At 36.4% G+C, this 15,790-nt stretch overlaps 1 protein-coding gene across 4 annotated transcripts in view; it reads right to left on the reverse strand.

Moving 5' to 3' along the window:
* Nucleotides 1–8,966: 8,966 nt before the first annotated feature.
* DGKH (diacylglycerol kinase eta) overlaps nt 8,967–15,790 on the reverse strand; it is a 173,183-nt gene continuing 166,359 nt past the window's right edge. For all 4 annotated transcript variants that reach the window (XM_060288275.1, XM_060288274.1, XM_060288273.1 and 1 more), the window contains one exon: nt 8,967–11,923. In XM_060288275.1, coding sequence (XP_060144258.1) covers nt 11,840–11,923 — 84 coding nt within the window. In that variant the 3' untranslated portion in view covers nt 8,967–11,839. The remainder of the gene's footprint in view (nt 11,924–15,790) is intronic.

The following is a 15,790-nucleotide window of genomic DNA, read 5'->3' on the forward strand; positions in this document are numbered from 1 at the left end:
GTAGTAGATTTACTATATGCTTAGGTAAGTATGCTACCTGTTACGTAGTATTACTCCCTACTCCCCATTAAAAATAACTGAGGTGGAAACATCAACCCATAACTTCAAGTAGAGCCTTTGAAGTATACCAGAAAGCACTATTTACTTTTTCCCTCTACTGTGGGTTCCCAATGTATACTTCATATATTTTGGTGTGTGTGTCATTAATGAGGATATATGCCTTCCTAAAATGGACTTAAAATTGAACTTGTGTCCTACAAACTCATTAGTCAGTTGGATCACACATAGCACCTATGGTTGTGGAAATGGGGTTCTATAGGATTGATGAAAGATGTACTTGACAAGTGATGGTCAAAAATTATTTGTGGTTGACCTGAAAATACAAAAACTGTGGACATAAGAATGGGATTACTTATTTATGACACAGAATTTAGTTTTTTGGGTGGAAGGTGACCACTTCCCTGAAAAAATCTGATGAATACTACTTGATTTAAAAACATGTCCTCCCAATTTCTTAAACAAACTGTAGAAGAATCATCATGAAAACGAACTTGAACTCTTTCAGACAAGAGCTATGTCTTATTTTCTTCGTATCCCCGGCATTAATCAAATGTCAAGTGTAGAGCAGGTAGAAAAATATCTATTAAGTGAGTGAAATAAGAGGCCATTTAATTACATGCAAATTTTGGATTTATTTAATTTTTAAAATTATTGACTTTAAAGGGCTGTTTCTTTTTTAGGGCGGGGCCATGCCAGGTGGCATGCAGGATCTTAGTTCCCTGACCAGGGATCGAACCCATGCCCCCTGCAGTGGAAGCGCAGAGTCCTAACCACTAGACTGCCAGGGAATTCCGATATAGGGCTTTTTATGTTAACCTTTATCATAATTTGGAGACATGGAATAACGCCTTTATAGAATCACAAAAGAGAAAACAAACCCTTAGGTAATAGTTTTTAGTCTTTATGTTCTATATGGGGTGATAGCAGTGGCAAACAAGCCTTCTTATATTTGCATAATAAAAAATGAAATAATCATTAACTATAGATGACCTGATATTGCACAAATTCAGTCTCTATCTCTGGTTGAAAACTATTTTTCAGAAAATTACACTTTCATTACCTTTTTAAAAATTCTTTCTCAAGTCTCATTATTTTGTGTAGGTAATTAGTGTATGTATTTATGTAGATTGTATACACTGAATACCTGCCAAAGAGAGAGATCATCTTTAGGGCATATTTATGGATTATGAATAAGAAGTAGTTGGCAGTTATGTGAAAATTTACTAAGCTTCAATTTTAGAAACAAGAATTCAGATTTGGTAAATATTTCTCATGAATAGCTAACAAATGATTATCCTTCACAAAGCAACTGCTCTTCCCTGCTGTTTCTCTTCTGTTGCTTCTCCCAGGGTCCATGCGGTCTTCTGAATACACATCCCCCTCACGTGGACTCTCAGGGAAGTCTAAGCGTTCATTTGTGAAAGTATAAAAATACAAAGAAGTTTGGGCGCTATATTACCTTCATTCACTCAACATTTATTAAAGTCCTATTACGTGCTAGCTAGACACTGAGACTACAAAGAGAAATCCAGTTGTGGGCAAGCAGATATATATATATTGAATTACTGAAATGTGATATATATATATTGAATTATTGAAATGCGATGTTATTTTAATAGAAGAAGTTTCAAGAGACTATGGAGCATGGATGAAATACTTAACCTGCCTGGGAAGTCAGGTAGAGTGTCATAGAAGGTAAAATTTGAACTGAGTCTTGAATGAGTTGATCTACAGCATGTGATTATGCCAAAGCACTGAACCGTGAGAAGTTCCAAACTCCTGGGTTACAAAAGGTCTCTAGAGGAAATGGTGGGTGACAATGCTAAAAATGGTGGGAAGAGGCAAGGTCATGGAGACCCTTATCCATCACGCTAAGGAGTTAGGTTGCCATGCTGTAAAGGAGGGAGAGTCTAGTTAAGAATTTTTAGCAGGGGCATGACAAAACAAATCTGTGTTTTAAAAAGACCAATCTGTCAACCATGTGGAAGATGGACTAGAGGCAGGGGAGAATGAAGGTAGGAAAACTGGTCGCTGAAAAACTCTGGCAAAAGCATAGGAGAGGGGCTTCCCTGGTGGTGCAATGGTTAAGAATCCGCCTGCCAATGCAGGGGACATGGGTTCGAGCCCTGGTCCCGAAAGATCCCACATGCGGTGGAGCAACTAAGCCCGTGCGCCACGACTACTGAGCCTGTGCTCTAGGGCCCGTGTGCCGCAACTACTGAGCCTGCATGCTGCAACTACTGAAGCCCGCACGCCTAGAGTCCATGCCCCACAACAAGAGAAGCCACCGCAATGAGAGGCCCGTGCACCGCAACGAAGAGTAGCCCCTGCTCACCACAACTAGAGAAAACCCGCGCACAGCAAAGAAGACTCAATGCAGCCAAAAATAAATAAAGTAAATAAATTAAAAGAAAATTTAAAGCACAGGAGAAAAAAATGGTAAAGGTTTGTACTGATAAAAGTCTGAACCAAGGCATTAGCGCTTTGCTTTACTGCAACTAATTAGAAATACAACATAAAATGTCAATTCAATTTTTGAGATGGACAAAAAATAAAATATGCAACTGTATAAATACTAAAAAAACACTTTGATATAGAAAAGGCTTTGGCTTATACAATTCCAAAGCAAGATTAAGTTAAGCCTGTGTTTTGTTCCATATTTTAGCTTATGAGTGTCTTGGCAGAAAAACATAATCACATAATGTTGCTATGAGAACTGTGTCATCTCTCAAAAGCTTTCTGAAAGCTTTTCAAGTAAAAGGAGGCAAGGAAACAAAAGAACTGCTCAAGTTTGCAATTCTTTCATGCTCGTCATTATGTATATTTAAAAATTGCTGCAAAATGGAAATCTGTAAACAGGGTAGGGTCTAATTAAAATGATAATTAATTTTAATTATACTAAGGTCAACTGTATATCAGGTCATTGCAGGAAGCAAATTTCCAGAAAAATAATTTTTTCCCATCACTGTACCAAATCATTCTGGAATCATCATTTAGAGATCTGTTATTATGAAAACTAAGTTGTGCCATTAAGACAGATCAAAATATATGCAAATGAGCTCTGAATCAGTCTCTTCCCTTATGTCATACAGCTTACACCCTCTTAAAATTCCAGCATTTTTAGGGGAGGGGGATGTAGCAGGAGCTCCAATGTCGTAAATAAATACCAGATTTAGCAAGGAAATCTTTAAGTCAAGGATCAGACAGTGACTGAATTCAAATGTCAGGGAAAAATAAAGTCAATATTCATTTACCCTTATCTATATTTAATAATTTTAACTAGGTTGTTCGAATTTTTCCCCCTTAATTGTACTTAGATTTCCATTATGGTAATAATTAAGACAATCTCTAGCTTAGTTTCTTTACAGGAAGTTTTGAAGGTACTTTGCATTGTACCATTCCATGGCCAAAGAAGGTAGATAGTGATGCATGCTTCAGATCAAACAGCAAGGAAACCATTTAGAATTCACTTAGTATAGAAAGTAAGTGACGTCACAGAGTAAAACAAGGTAAGGGAGTCCGGTATTCCGTTTTTAAAAACGCTGATTTAAAGAGACATTTTCCTCTTTGGGGAGTTAATCTAAGAAAAGATGTGAAAGTCTTAGCTAAAAAAAAATATATATATATATATTTATATATTTATAAAATTGTTGTCTGGGGTGAGTGTAAAAAAATTAAGTTACTCTAAATTTCTGAAGATTTTAGAAGTGAGTTTTTAGCCTATACTAAAATGAATAATATGAACCTGTAGTACACAGATGAACATACCCATAACCTTCTCTGGTGCTGATAGTACTAATGTAACTTCACTCATTTTAAAAATGAACAGAAAGGGATATTAATTTGGGCTTTTAATTTTCATGTGATGGGATAAAGTCTGGGAAGCTTTTCTACACATCTAAAACAACAGTGGGAAAGAAGTAGTAACTTTAAGTATGATTCACACTTAGCTAGTTTCTTTTGTAAAAGAAAAATTAACAAGTACTTATAATTGATAATATTGTGTGCCATTTCTAATTAGGGAAACCGAGGCACCAAAACATCTAGCTCATAGTAAGGACACACTGAGCCAGCGCCAAAGTCAGTTGAGGAACCCAATAAACCTAAACCATATTCCTATCTCCAGAATCACAGAATTTAGCTATTTATAATATTATAAATTTGAATACTTTTTTATTGTTTCAAATGAAAGGAAAATCCATCCTTGCTAACAAATTTCAAGGCTCTAAGCCTTGAAAGGTTCATGAAAATCAATCTCTTTACTCTGTATGGTCTGGTCTGACCTACATGTACCAGAGTTCTTCTTTGGGAAGTTGCTAAGCCCTTCTGACTAGTTCTCCCTACATCACTTACTAAGTTGAGAAAATTTGCCTCATGTAATAAACACAAATGATCAGGTTATCCAAACTACCTGCTTAATTGACTTCCAAATTTCAACAGTAGAATGGGCTCCCTAAACTCACTGGTTATTTTGAAAAGATACAGATACAATCCCAGACTTCACCAGTGTGACTTTTTTTTTGTTTTTTGTGGTTTTGTGCTCACCATACATCTCACACGCTTTGCATTTTTATAATATAAACTGAAAGATACCTATGTTCAAACTCTCGATTTCCAAAACTTTCACAAATTACCAAGCTCCTTTTTCCTTTAATTTCCATATAATGTTTCTCATATATTTTCTTTTTTCCTGCCTTCAATAATTGCTTGTGCAATAATAAAATTAATATAAAACTATGTCTTTTAAATTCTAGTAAATTAATTCTTAATCTTCTACTATAGTTCTTAAATAGCTTACATTTCATCTACTGCTTACACTGTAAACCAATAAAACAGTTGAATTTAGGGCTTATTAAAGTGATTTCTTTGGTATATGACACAGCCTCATGGTAAATCAGAACAGTTATTTTTCTTCCTTGAAAACGTGATTTTATTCTGTGTGGCATGTTGTGCTATTGTGTTTAACATTTTTAGTTTTTTAAAAGTTGAATAGAGAATATTTTCAAACAGAAAGAATTCAAAACTCAATTAAAATCTCACTGACTTAACTGACAGAAACAGACAAACCATTATTCCTCATAAGTACTCTGACTAAAGCAGCCCAGAGTCAAATGCAAACCTGTTAAAAATATACACCCTGAAACCTAGAGCTGGAGGTATGTGAAATTTGGAGGGTTCCAGATTTTTAATGTTCATTCAAATGTCATATTGGCAGTATAATCAACTGAGATCTCTTTTACAACAAAAATTGAAAATTTACTACAGAAAAGCAGTCCTGACTTGAAGATAAAATATATATTGGCAAAATATAGCATGATGAATCCCTTGGTTACAGTAAATACTTAATATTGGTGATTTCATTTTTGGCTTTATGCCTTTTTCCATATTTATCTTAAACATGAAATTTTTTTTTTTAACAAACTCCCTATTACTTTTCAGTTATCTATGATGGTAAAGAATCAGATTTTTACACGGAAAAAAACTGGGCATCTGTTTGACAGAAATGAGTACTTCAAGTACGTAAGTAAATCATTAACAGAGCTGTTACACTCTAAGCAACAGCAGTAACAAAGAAAAGATCTAGAATAAGCATTTTGTATAAAGATTACATTTCACGACATAATAAATAAATGCACTGATTTATACAACTTGTAAAAACCTTCTACTGATGATTATGAGTAATACTGTCTATTACTGACTTTGCTGATATCAGCACTGCCTCGCATAGAGTTTCAAAAGGTAAAATACTTGCCCCCAAAGCCACAAAATATACAAAGCTGGTTTGTTATTAAATACTTTGTCTGCCAGAAGTCCTACAAACTAAAATACATCTTGGCAGTTTGAATCACCAGCGTGACCAGTTTTTCGGTATAAAAAGATAAGAAAAATTTTAATATGAAAATTAATAAAACCAGTAAAAGGAGAAACCTGTTGTATAAATAGACATTTTAATGTAAAACTGAGACTTTCATTTCACTTAAGAGGAAGAAAAAATTCGATACAACTTACTTGAAGATTTGAAAATAATTATATTTTCCCAGCTCTAGATAAATATATTACTCCAATTTATTAGTCATCTTCAATATACAATATATAACTCACAAAACTGGGAATGTTACAATGCCAAAACCTTTCACAGCACTAGTTACCAGTTACCAGAACTGTAAGAAATCTTTAGCTACATATCAGCTTAATACTTAGAATATAGAAACAGATATGGCTAAGCAGTGGCAAACAATAGTGCAAACAGTAAGGACAACAAAATATATTTGTTTTCCTTTTTAGCTTGAATATCTAACTGCATTATCCTACTTCAGTGGCATTATCAACTGAGTATGAAACTTACGTTAATCCATTGAGAAAGTAACCCTATGTTCCTTTAGGTTTGATTAACTTGCTCTTGAAATGCAGTTCTATGAAATATCCAGACTATTCATAAATTCCTATACGATGAATAACTTGTAGCTAAAATGAAATATTTTATGTGGAGTTTTTATAACGTTTAAGTAGTGGCTTGGTTTCTATTTTTCTAACTAAAACTTGGAAGTGCATACAAAATTAAGAGGGAGAGGATATAAATATATGTAAATAGAATCTTAATTACATAAAGGGAATTAACCTGTTCATCTATATTAGTCATATGGGGTTTTTCTTAAACATCGTTACTGAGTTTAAGGCAGCCTCAGTTACTCTGTTAAACTTCTTTTCCTGAAAATAACAGAAAGAAGTATACAAATAGGTACAGTCCAGCTGTCTTTTTATCTCTCCGTTCTCTGTCACGATAAACCTTTACAGTTTTTTATTCTAAAGGAGATGTCTCTCAACGAAACTTGGAGGAAATAAAGAGGAAACAATAATAACAATAAAAATGAATGCTTTGTGTATTAGAAAAATCAATAATCATTGCCCCTTTAAAGTTTTGCTTGTTTCTTTAAAAGGCATTCTATTGCAAGGGCAACATATTCCCCAACTGACACAGAGATTGCTATACAAGAGTCACTGGGGAGATGCCATAGCAGAGAGAAACAAGCCCCAGGCCCCATGGCACTTGGCGTGGGGCAGTGAGGGCAGAGGCATGGCAGCCAAGCTCTGGAAACCACTTGGGAAGCTATTCCATTGACCAATAATATTGAGGAATCTTCACTTCTTACTCTTTTCAGCTGATTTAAAGAACTGCCACGAATATCATCGATCTCTAAACCCATTGTTTCATCCAACCTGCATTTGAAAAATGCAAGATAAGTTCATTTTGGAAGGAGCGAGCAGGAGAGATCCTAGATGTCAAGGTTGAAAGATGTAATGTTTCTACAGCTTAATGAAAAGCGGTATCTTTAAGGAATTCACATCTATACAACAGAAAAGCCCACTATGTTGTCAACCCAGTGGGAGATAATAGGTCATTTACTTTAGAAATGATGTAGAGACGTTTCCACTCTAATTTTCTAAGTCATAGTTTTGCATGGGTATTTCCTTCCTCAATTCCTGTTACAAACAACTTCTATGGAGATTAAAGTAGTGGTCTCTTTATTCATTAAAATTAGCTAAAGAATCTCTAGGCAATAATGTTTTGGTCATTATATAACTATGTAAAAATTAAGTAAAGGCTTACTGACCATATGTCACACTCGGACAGATCTTATTATAGAATTAAATAATTTGTATTTTGAGGGTCAAGAATATATTATTTTTCAGGCACTATTTTAAGGAATTATTAACTATCTGAAAATCAGGATAAGTTAGCATAATAAGAAAGCCAGACTTTAGTCTAGCAAAACATGCCTTCTTTTAGGGTCTTAATGACACATTCACTTTACGTGTAATCATTTTGGGTCTCTCTCTCTCTTTTTTTTTTGCATGCCTAGTGATTCATTTAATGTGTGCATGTGTCCTCAAGCATGAACTATGTCAATAGGATAATCTACTAATAAACGAAAGTGAGAAGTACAAGTTGGTGGAGATCAACCCGGTCTTTACTTATCTCAGTACATATTCTTCTGAAATGTTCCCTGTGACTTAAGTTGTGAACAAATGAGAATGTCACATGAGCAAATGCAGATTGTTAGTGACTTAGATGTGGGGTGAGGGGCTGGAGAGAGGCCAGTTGTGTTGGCCAATCTCCTGTGTGCCACCTTATCTACCAAAATATAACCAAAATATATACTGGGTAGGTAGGGCTCATCTAGAACCTGGATTAGGAATAAGGATTGAGAAGAAAACTCAGCTGGGTGATGAATGAGTTTCAGCTCATTTCTGGGACTAGTTGGAGAAGGGATAGAAAACAGTGGATTGGACAGCAAGCTATTCTGAGAAACTTCAAAGACCTCAGATCCCTCCTAGCTAGGAGAGAGAAAAGCGCATCTAGGCCAGGGCTAATCACCCAACAAATCTTATTAAAAGGAAGATCTTGACTCAACAGGGCTGGAATGGACTGAGATTCTGCATTTCTATAAGCTCCCAGGTGATACGGATGCTGCTGGTGCATGGACCACATTTTGAGTAGCAATGATGCAGAGCAGTGCTATGCAGTAGAATTTTTGCAGTGATGGAACTATTCAACATCTGTATTGTCTACTATGGCTACTGAGTGATGGAAATGTTGCTAGTGCAACTGAGAAACTAAATTTCTAATTAAATTAACTTTAAACAGCCACATGGAGCTAGTGGCCACCATGTAGGACAGCACAGATCTTACACATTCAGGGATCACCTCTTCTCGGCCACAGCAATATATGTGATGGTCCTCAAATGATCTAATCCATCAATTCATTTAGATTAGTAACTTTCCTTTTATAAAATGCAAATTGTAAAATCAGTTTCTTTACATTGTTTTCTTCCTAACACTTGGCTAGATGACCCACAGTGGGTGCTAAGTTGGGGCAAGATAAAAGGAGTCCGTTTGTAGTGGGACAGTTGATGAGGAAAGGGCAGTGCGTGGCAGTGAGAATTTGAGCAACCATCTCTATTGGGCACGTGGAAAAATGGGAAGCCAGGAAGTAAGCAAGAAACTCAGAAAGTGAGGTGGAGGGACAGATGGAAGAGAAAAATTGAGTACTCTGAAATTTTATTTAGGCCTGACCCTGTCCCTTTCTTGACAAGTAAGTTGTTCCTCAGGAAAACGAGCAGTGAAGGAAAATGAAAGCAAGTGGATGTGAGCTGTGATTCCCCTCCAGCCCTCCCAAATTATCTACATGCAGCGGAGTCTGGTGGGGAGGAAAGACGGCAATTACAGCTGGCAATCAGGCCCAGGCTTGAGCTTCTCACCTCAGCTTACACATGGACCAAAGTGCAGAGGCCCCACCTGCACTCCCCAGAGCCGGGATCAGGCCACGTGGAGAAGCTCTTCCTATCTTTGTTGTAACCTCATCTACCATGAGAAGCTGATTCCTCTGCGAGGCTGACACTGGCCTCTGGAGGCCCTGAGGGCACCATCCTGGCAAACAGGCGTGAGTGATGTCCTTTGGGTCCCACATAGCTATGCACAGACAATGCATACAGTGAAAAATGCTCTTATTCAAAACCCATTTGCTGGAAAATTCTAGCTAAGGATTCTGTTAACTGAGGTTCAACATATATAATGGATGTTACTCAAGAGTGAAAAAGCAACATCAAATACAAAATCTAATCATTTACATCTTCCTCTTAAATTCTGAACATGTGATAACTAGATAATCTTTCCTATTGGCAAAGGAGAATTTGGGGAGAGTGAAAATCGGTAACGATGTTTGCATTAATTCATTCTTTTCTAGGATTTCTTGCCTCCTTGCCTCCACCTTTCCTTTTTGTTTTTGTTTTTTTTTTTGTGGACAGGGATCCGCAATCTCAGCAGAGAGTTCTGAGAACACAGGGAAGTGCTTGAAAGAGCAGGACACTTTGCAGGGTGAGGGACTCTAAAAGGGACTGGAAAGGAAGACCTTTGATTTCATAAGTGTGGATAACATTAAAATTAACTGAGTAGCTCTTTGCTCTTTTAAGCTACCTGATACAATTCGCTTTGGAAAATTTCCATTTATTCACAACTTAGGTAAAATATATAGTCAGACACACTTGGTCAGGAACCTATCAAGTTTCATTTATTTTTCAGATGCCCAAATTTTGTGATTTTTACTGGTAAATACTCAAGTTATAAATAAGGATAAGCATCAAATATTTAAACCCTTTTGATATAATTAAATTATATGTCAGACAATAGCTCATTTTAAATGTTTTCCCATCTATATTTCTCTTTAAGCATCTGGAAAATAAATGTCTAGAAAATATCAATGAGAGTATAGTTTAGATTACATGTACACAAGTGTGAATGTACATATAAATGTATACGTGTATATATGTATATCTTTTGAGCACCTACCTAGAGGGCTACTTTGTTGAAAATTGTTAACCACTGGGTCAGTAGTACCCCGTCTACTTCTCTTATATAGAAGATTTTTAAACATTAGAATTAATTGTTTGGTATATAATGTCTAAAGAAAATTTATTTAAGGACATTTTTGTGACTTTTTGATATGTATGCCTTTGGCTTTCAAAGATTTTGATCATTGTAATGTTGACTCCTCATGCGCTAGACTGAAGTATAGTGGTTTACAAAAAGGAAAATAATATCTACCTGATAGGATGTAAGAATTAAGTGAGATAATAATAAATAATGGAAAGCCCTTAAGAAAAAATTTAAATCTCTTTTGTTGGGAAGTTTGTGTCAGGAGTCCCTTTAGCCAGTGGACGAGTCTGGGTGACCAATCAGTATACCAATCCCAGTTGAGACGTTGGGGAAATTCCTGGATGTCAACAGTCTGCTATATTATACATGCAAACAGAGTATTAAATAATTATTTAATTGAAATGAAAAATTTAAAACAGAATGTGGGAATTTTGGTACGGAGAGCTATAATAAGTTTTGTTAGGCAACAGAACATATAATTTTATGAAAATATCCAGAGAATTTTCTTAATGTGCACACCTACTGTTTATGATAGGTTGGTATAAAATTGGCTTGCATAAGATATATATCATTTGTTGATTAGGGCACAGACACATGTTCACAAATTCTTAGATATAGAATATTTATGCAAAATTCCACATCAAAGAACAGAAAAGTGCCTTTAGCCAACCAAAAGGTACTTAGGTAGTAATAAATTAAATTCCATTAAAACTGACATTAAAGCTAAGTGTTACATATTAAATGTGACATGCAAGAAACAGAAAGACAATTCAGGCAGGAACATCGTGCATTAAGATTTGCATTCATTCATAGTATTTGAGGGGTTTTAACCATATTCTTTGACCACTGAGAGCTAGGAATCTGAGGTGATACCAATTCAAAACACCACTTAATTTACATCTTAGTCTTCTAGCCAGTGATTTTAAGTAAGAAGCCAATGCCTCCAATAATGAAACCCAAGAAATTTCAGCTACATATTGTTATGTGTTTGCACGGTAAGAACATTCCATCTGACCAGGTTAAAGGAAAGTAAACATTGTGCAATTCCACCTTTTGGACAATGCAATTGTCTCAGATTCCTCCCACCTTTTTACTAATATGAGCAAATTTGAATGTGTCAGGTTTGCACAATAAGAAAATGGCTTTGTGGAATGTATTTTTGTGGCACAAAATATTTTCTAATACCTCAAATCAAACTTTTCACCCATATCAAGCCGTAGAGGTGCCTCAGTGGTGCTTATTTATCTAGGCAGAAAACTACAAGAACAGCCAATGGCTCCCAAGGACTTTGTATTAAGTAGCAATTACTTTCCTTCCAAGGAACAGCACCAATATGATTACACCTCAGACTGGGGGTGTGCTCCTTCCAAGCTCTTTAATTCCCTGGAGAATTCGCTTCATATGACCCACTTTCGGTATCCCCAGGTCCTAAAAATAAAAAAAAAAGGTAGAAAGAAAGAAAAAAGAAAGAGGAAGAAGTTTACTGACAAGAGAAAAACTGAGGATTAAATATTTAACTAGCTAATAACACAGTTAGCATTCAGCTCATTCGTTTTAGTTTACATTCAATGATTTAGGAAGTAAAAGTTAGAAAAGTAAGTTTATAAAACCAAAAAAACCCTGACATTAAAAAATTGCCGACCAGTAAAAAAATCACATCTTACACAACTCTTAAATGTAACATTCTCATAAGTTATACACAAGGGCAATTCTTTAAGAGTCAAAATTACTTCCTCTTTTTTCTTCTTCTTTTTTTTTTTGTTTTAAAAAACACAGGTCCGGGCTTCCCTGGTGGCGCAGTGGTTGAGAGTCCGCCTGCCGATGCAGGGGACACGGGTTCGTGCCCTGGTCCGGGAGGATCCCACATGCCGCGGAGTGGCTGGGCCCGTGAGCCATGGCCGCTGAGCCTGCGCGTCCGGAGCCTGTGCTCCGCAATGGGAGGGGCCACAACAGTGAGAGGCCCGCGTACCGAAAAACAAGAAAACAAAAAAACAAACAAAAAAACCACAGGTCCTTTTGTGATCTCTGAAAGAAGTGACATGTGACACCAGGGTATCCACAATTAGTCTTAAAACAACTATACATTTCCTTGCTAAAATATTAAACTTACAAGTGAGGCCTGATCCTCAGGGAAGACTCCAGTGCCCATGACCTAAATGTGGAATCCAAATGCATTTGAACTTGCATTTAGAGCCTTTGATTTGAGTGAAATATTTAAATATTGCTTATACTTCGTAATGTATAAGTATAAACAATTACATAAACATTGGTATGTATCTGTGGGTTGATGCTTTTCCTCAAAACACTTTTGACCCTTTCCCTCAGAATTCTTGTTTCTTAAAGGACTATCTTCCTAAAAAAGAACCAAGGAACCAATATTTAGTTTTCAGAAATGAATGGTGATTGCAGAGTGGGCAGCACAGAGCAGGAGCCTGGCGAACAAATACTTGTTGCAGTGATAAATGAGACCCATCCAAGACAGCCATAGTATTCGCTGTCTGAAAAACTAAAAGAGATGGTGAAGGCCTCCCTATAGCTTCTTTAAGCGTAATGGGCATCATCAATTTGTGTGAAGTCAGACAACTTCTTCACAAAACAAAGAACGTGAAATATTTGAAAATTAGGAAAAAGATGACTTTCAAAGCAGCCTAGAAAATATAAGGTACCACAAGATTATTTGTCTGAGAAGATACACACACACGCGCGCGCGCGCGCTCTCTCTCTCCCATATACTTTATGATCTCCTTGAATTCTATAGCAGCAATGCTACTGATGATTCTGAATCCTTCTGGAAAATACTCCTTCCACAGCCAGTGCTCTTTTTGAGCTTGAGATAATTTCAGGGTATCATTTTTACAATATTTAACTGACCCTGAAAAATATTTGCTCATATGATACCAGGTCATCCACAATTAGTCTTAAGGCAACTACACGTTTCCTGAGCGTGTGCTAAAACAGCAAACTTAAAAGCAAGGCCAAACCCTACAGGAAGATAGAAAGGCAGATGCATTTAGATTCTTTGATTTGAGTGGCATATTTTAATGTTCTTTATACTTTGTGATAACATAGTTATCTGATTAAGAAATACCTTTAATATTAAATATTTTATTTTAGGCCATGTGCCCACTGTATTCTCAAGAATAAAAACTTCTTTGAGAGATGCAGACTCTACCCAGAATTATTATTTTGGTGTCTCGAGATGAATGTTTTCCCTAGAGTTACACTAACTTCTTAGCTATATTTTCTTTAGTTTGAGTTCAATACATTCACATCTTCTAGGAGTTAGGCTGTGATAAAGTTATGCCATGATGTCTGTTATGTATTTATTTTTATCATATTCTTTAGTGTTGACTTTTTCTTTCTTTGGATGAATAGCTTTAACTTTGCAGAGGCATGCTTTGTAGATACTGTTACCCTTCTACGCACACATATACAACTTTCCAAATGGAGAAAACAAAAAACCAACCAAACAAAACCCCTGTGTCTTTACCATTTGCTTTGTTATCCCTCACTTTTTCCTACTGCCTTCTAGGAGGTAAAATAATGCAATCAGTTTATTTGTCTGTTAAAACACATTAGCAATATTTCCCCTTTCCCACCTTTAGACTGTCACATTGCTATCTCTAGTTGTTTTGATGATAAGGAAGTAACACCTGAGCCAAGATCTGAGGAGAGTTAGCCAGGTGACGGGGAGGGGGGGAAGCATACCATAGGAGGGTACACCCTTAAGGTGAGAGAGGTCAGTATTTTTAAGCAAATGAAATAGGGCCAGGGTGGAAGGGTATATAGCCCAGCAAGGGCCAGTATTCCATAGCAGGTTGACTATATAGGCAGACCTTGTAGGCCTCCCATAGACGCGAGTTTATTCTAACTGAAATGGGAAGCCACTAAAAGGTTTTAAGCAGAAAAGTGATACACCTGATGTTAAAATGTCACTGTGCAATGTGGATAATGGACGAGAGAGGGCACGAGTAGCAATGCGAGGGCCAGTTAGGAAGATACTGACCTTACACAGGCAAGAGGAAGGACTGTGGAAAGGAGAAAGAGAAATGTATGGAGATTAAAGTCAAACTATGTGATGGGTTTAATGAGTTAGGGGGGAAACGATAAGAAAGAGGAAGGTGCTAAATATGACCTTGGGTTTCTCTAGCTCACATCCCTGAGTTGCTAAGATGTAGAGCACCGGAGAAGGGGCAGAATGGGAGTAGGACAGGAGAGTAGAAGTTTGGTGTGGACACGTTAAGATTGACATCCTGTGTGATGGCCAAGTAGCAAGTAGAGTTGGTGATATAATCCTAAAGTTTACAAATGAGGTCACAACCTTGTGAACCCGTGATATATTCAGACAGTATTCGAAGCAATGGGAATGGACAAGATTACCTAGGGAGTAGGTAACCCTTCACCAACATTAAGAGACTTTCCTCTGAAGGGTCTGCTCCCTCTTACAGCTATAACCACAGAGTACGAGGATAGCTCGTTCTCTAGCTCGGTTTTGTTCCACTGAAGGCTCTTTCTGTAAAATTACTTTCCTTTCCCATTGCCCCACACCCTGTTTTAGAACCAAAAGAGTTAAAATGGACTATGTCAATAAAACTTCTAAAAGAAAAGTTTTAAGGGAAAGAATGTAATTTGCATTAAAAATAAAAACAACAAAAAAGTTTCATGAAAAACTAAATAGAAATTTTACTAACATAATTCTTAATCAGCAGCTCCTTTGTACTCTTATTTTTTTTCCAGCCAGGTCCTATCAGTCTAACTTTGACTTTTCTGTGTGAGCTTTGTTTTTTCACTCTGCAAATAACTGCTTCACTCACTGTGTGTGTATGTTTATATATGTTTGTATGTACATATATGTAACACATACATGTCTACTTATATACACACATAGCCTTTTCCTTGAACATACGATTATTCCCGGCAAATGGAATGCAAGCTTCTAGAGGGCAGATGCCACCTAGAGAAGCTGGCATAATATATTAATCAGTAGCTATTCAATAAATATTGCTGCCTGCCAAGGATATCAGAAGCTACACAAATATGTTCCACGTAATGATCCTCTACATTTAGTTTTTGGTGTATTCAAGTGTTGAAGTAATTTTTACTTTATGAACTGTAACACTATGTATTTTGCTATGTTCCAGATTTGGGACTCTCAACTAAGATAATTAGTTAAGCTATTATTTTATTATTATTCTGGCTAAAAATGTTTAGGTATAAGTGGTGTCTACTTTTGATGTGCTAAAACTTTATGACTCTGCTTTATAAAAATCTGTACTTTAGGTTACCCATCATGGG

This window comes from Globicephala melas, chromosome 18, assembly GCF_963455315.2.
Source record: "Globicephala melas chromosome 18, mGloMel1.2, whole genome shotgun sequence".
NCBI classification, from domain to species: domain Eukaryota; kingdom Metazoa; phylum Chordata; class Mammalia; order Artiodactyla; family Delphinidae; genus Globicephala; species Globicephala melas.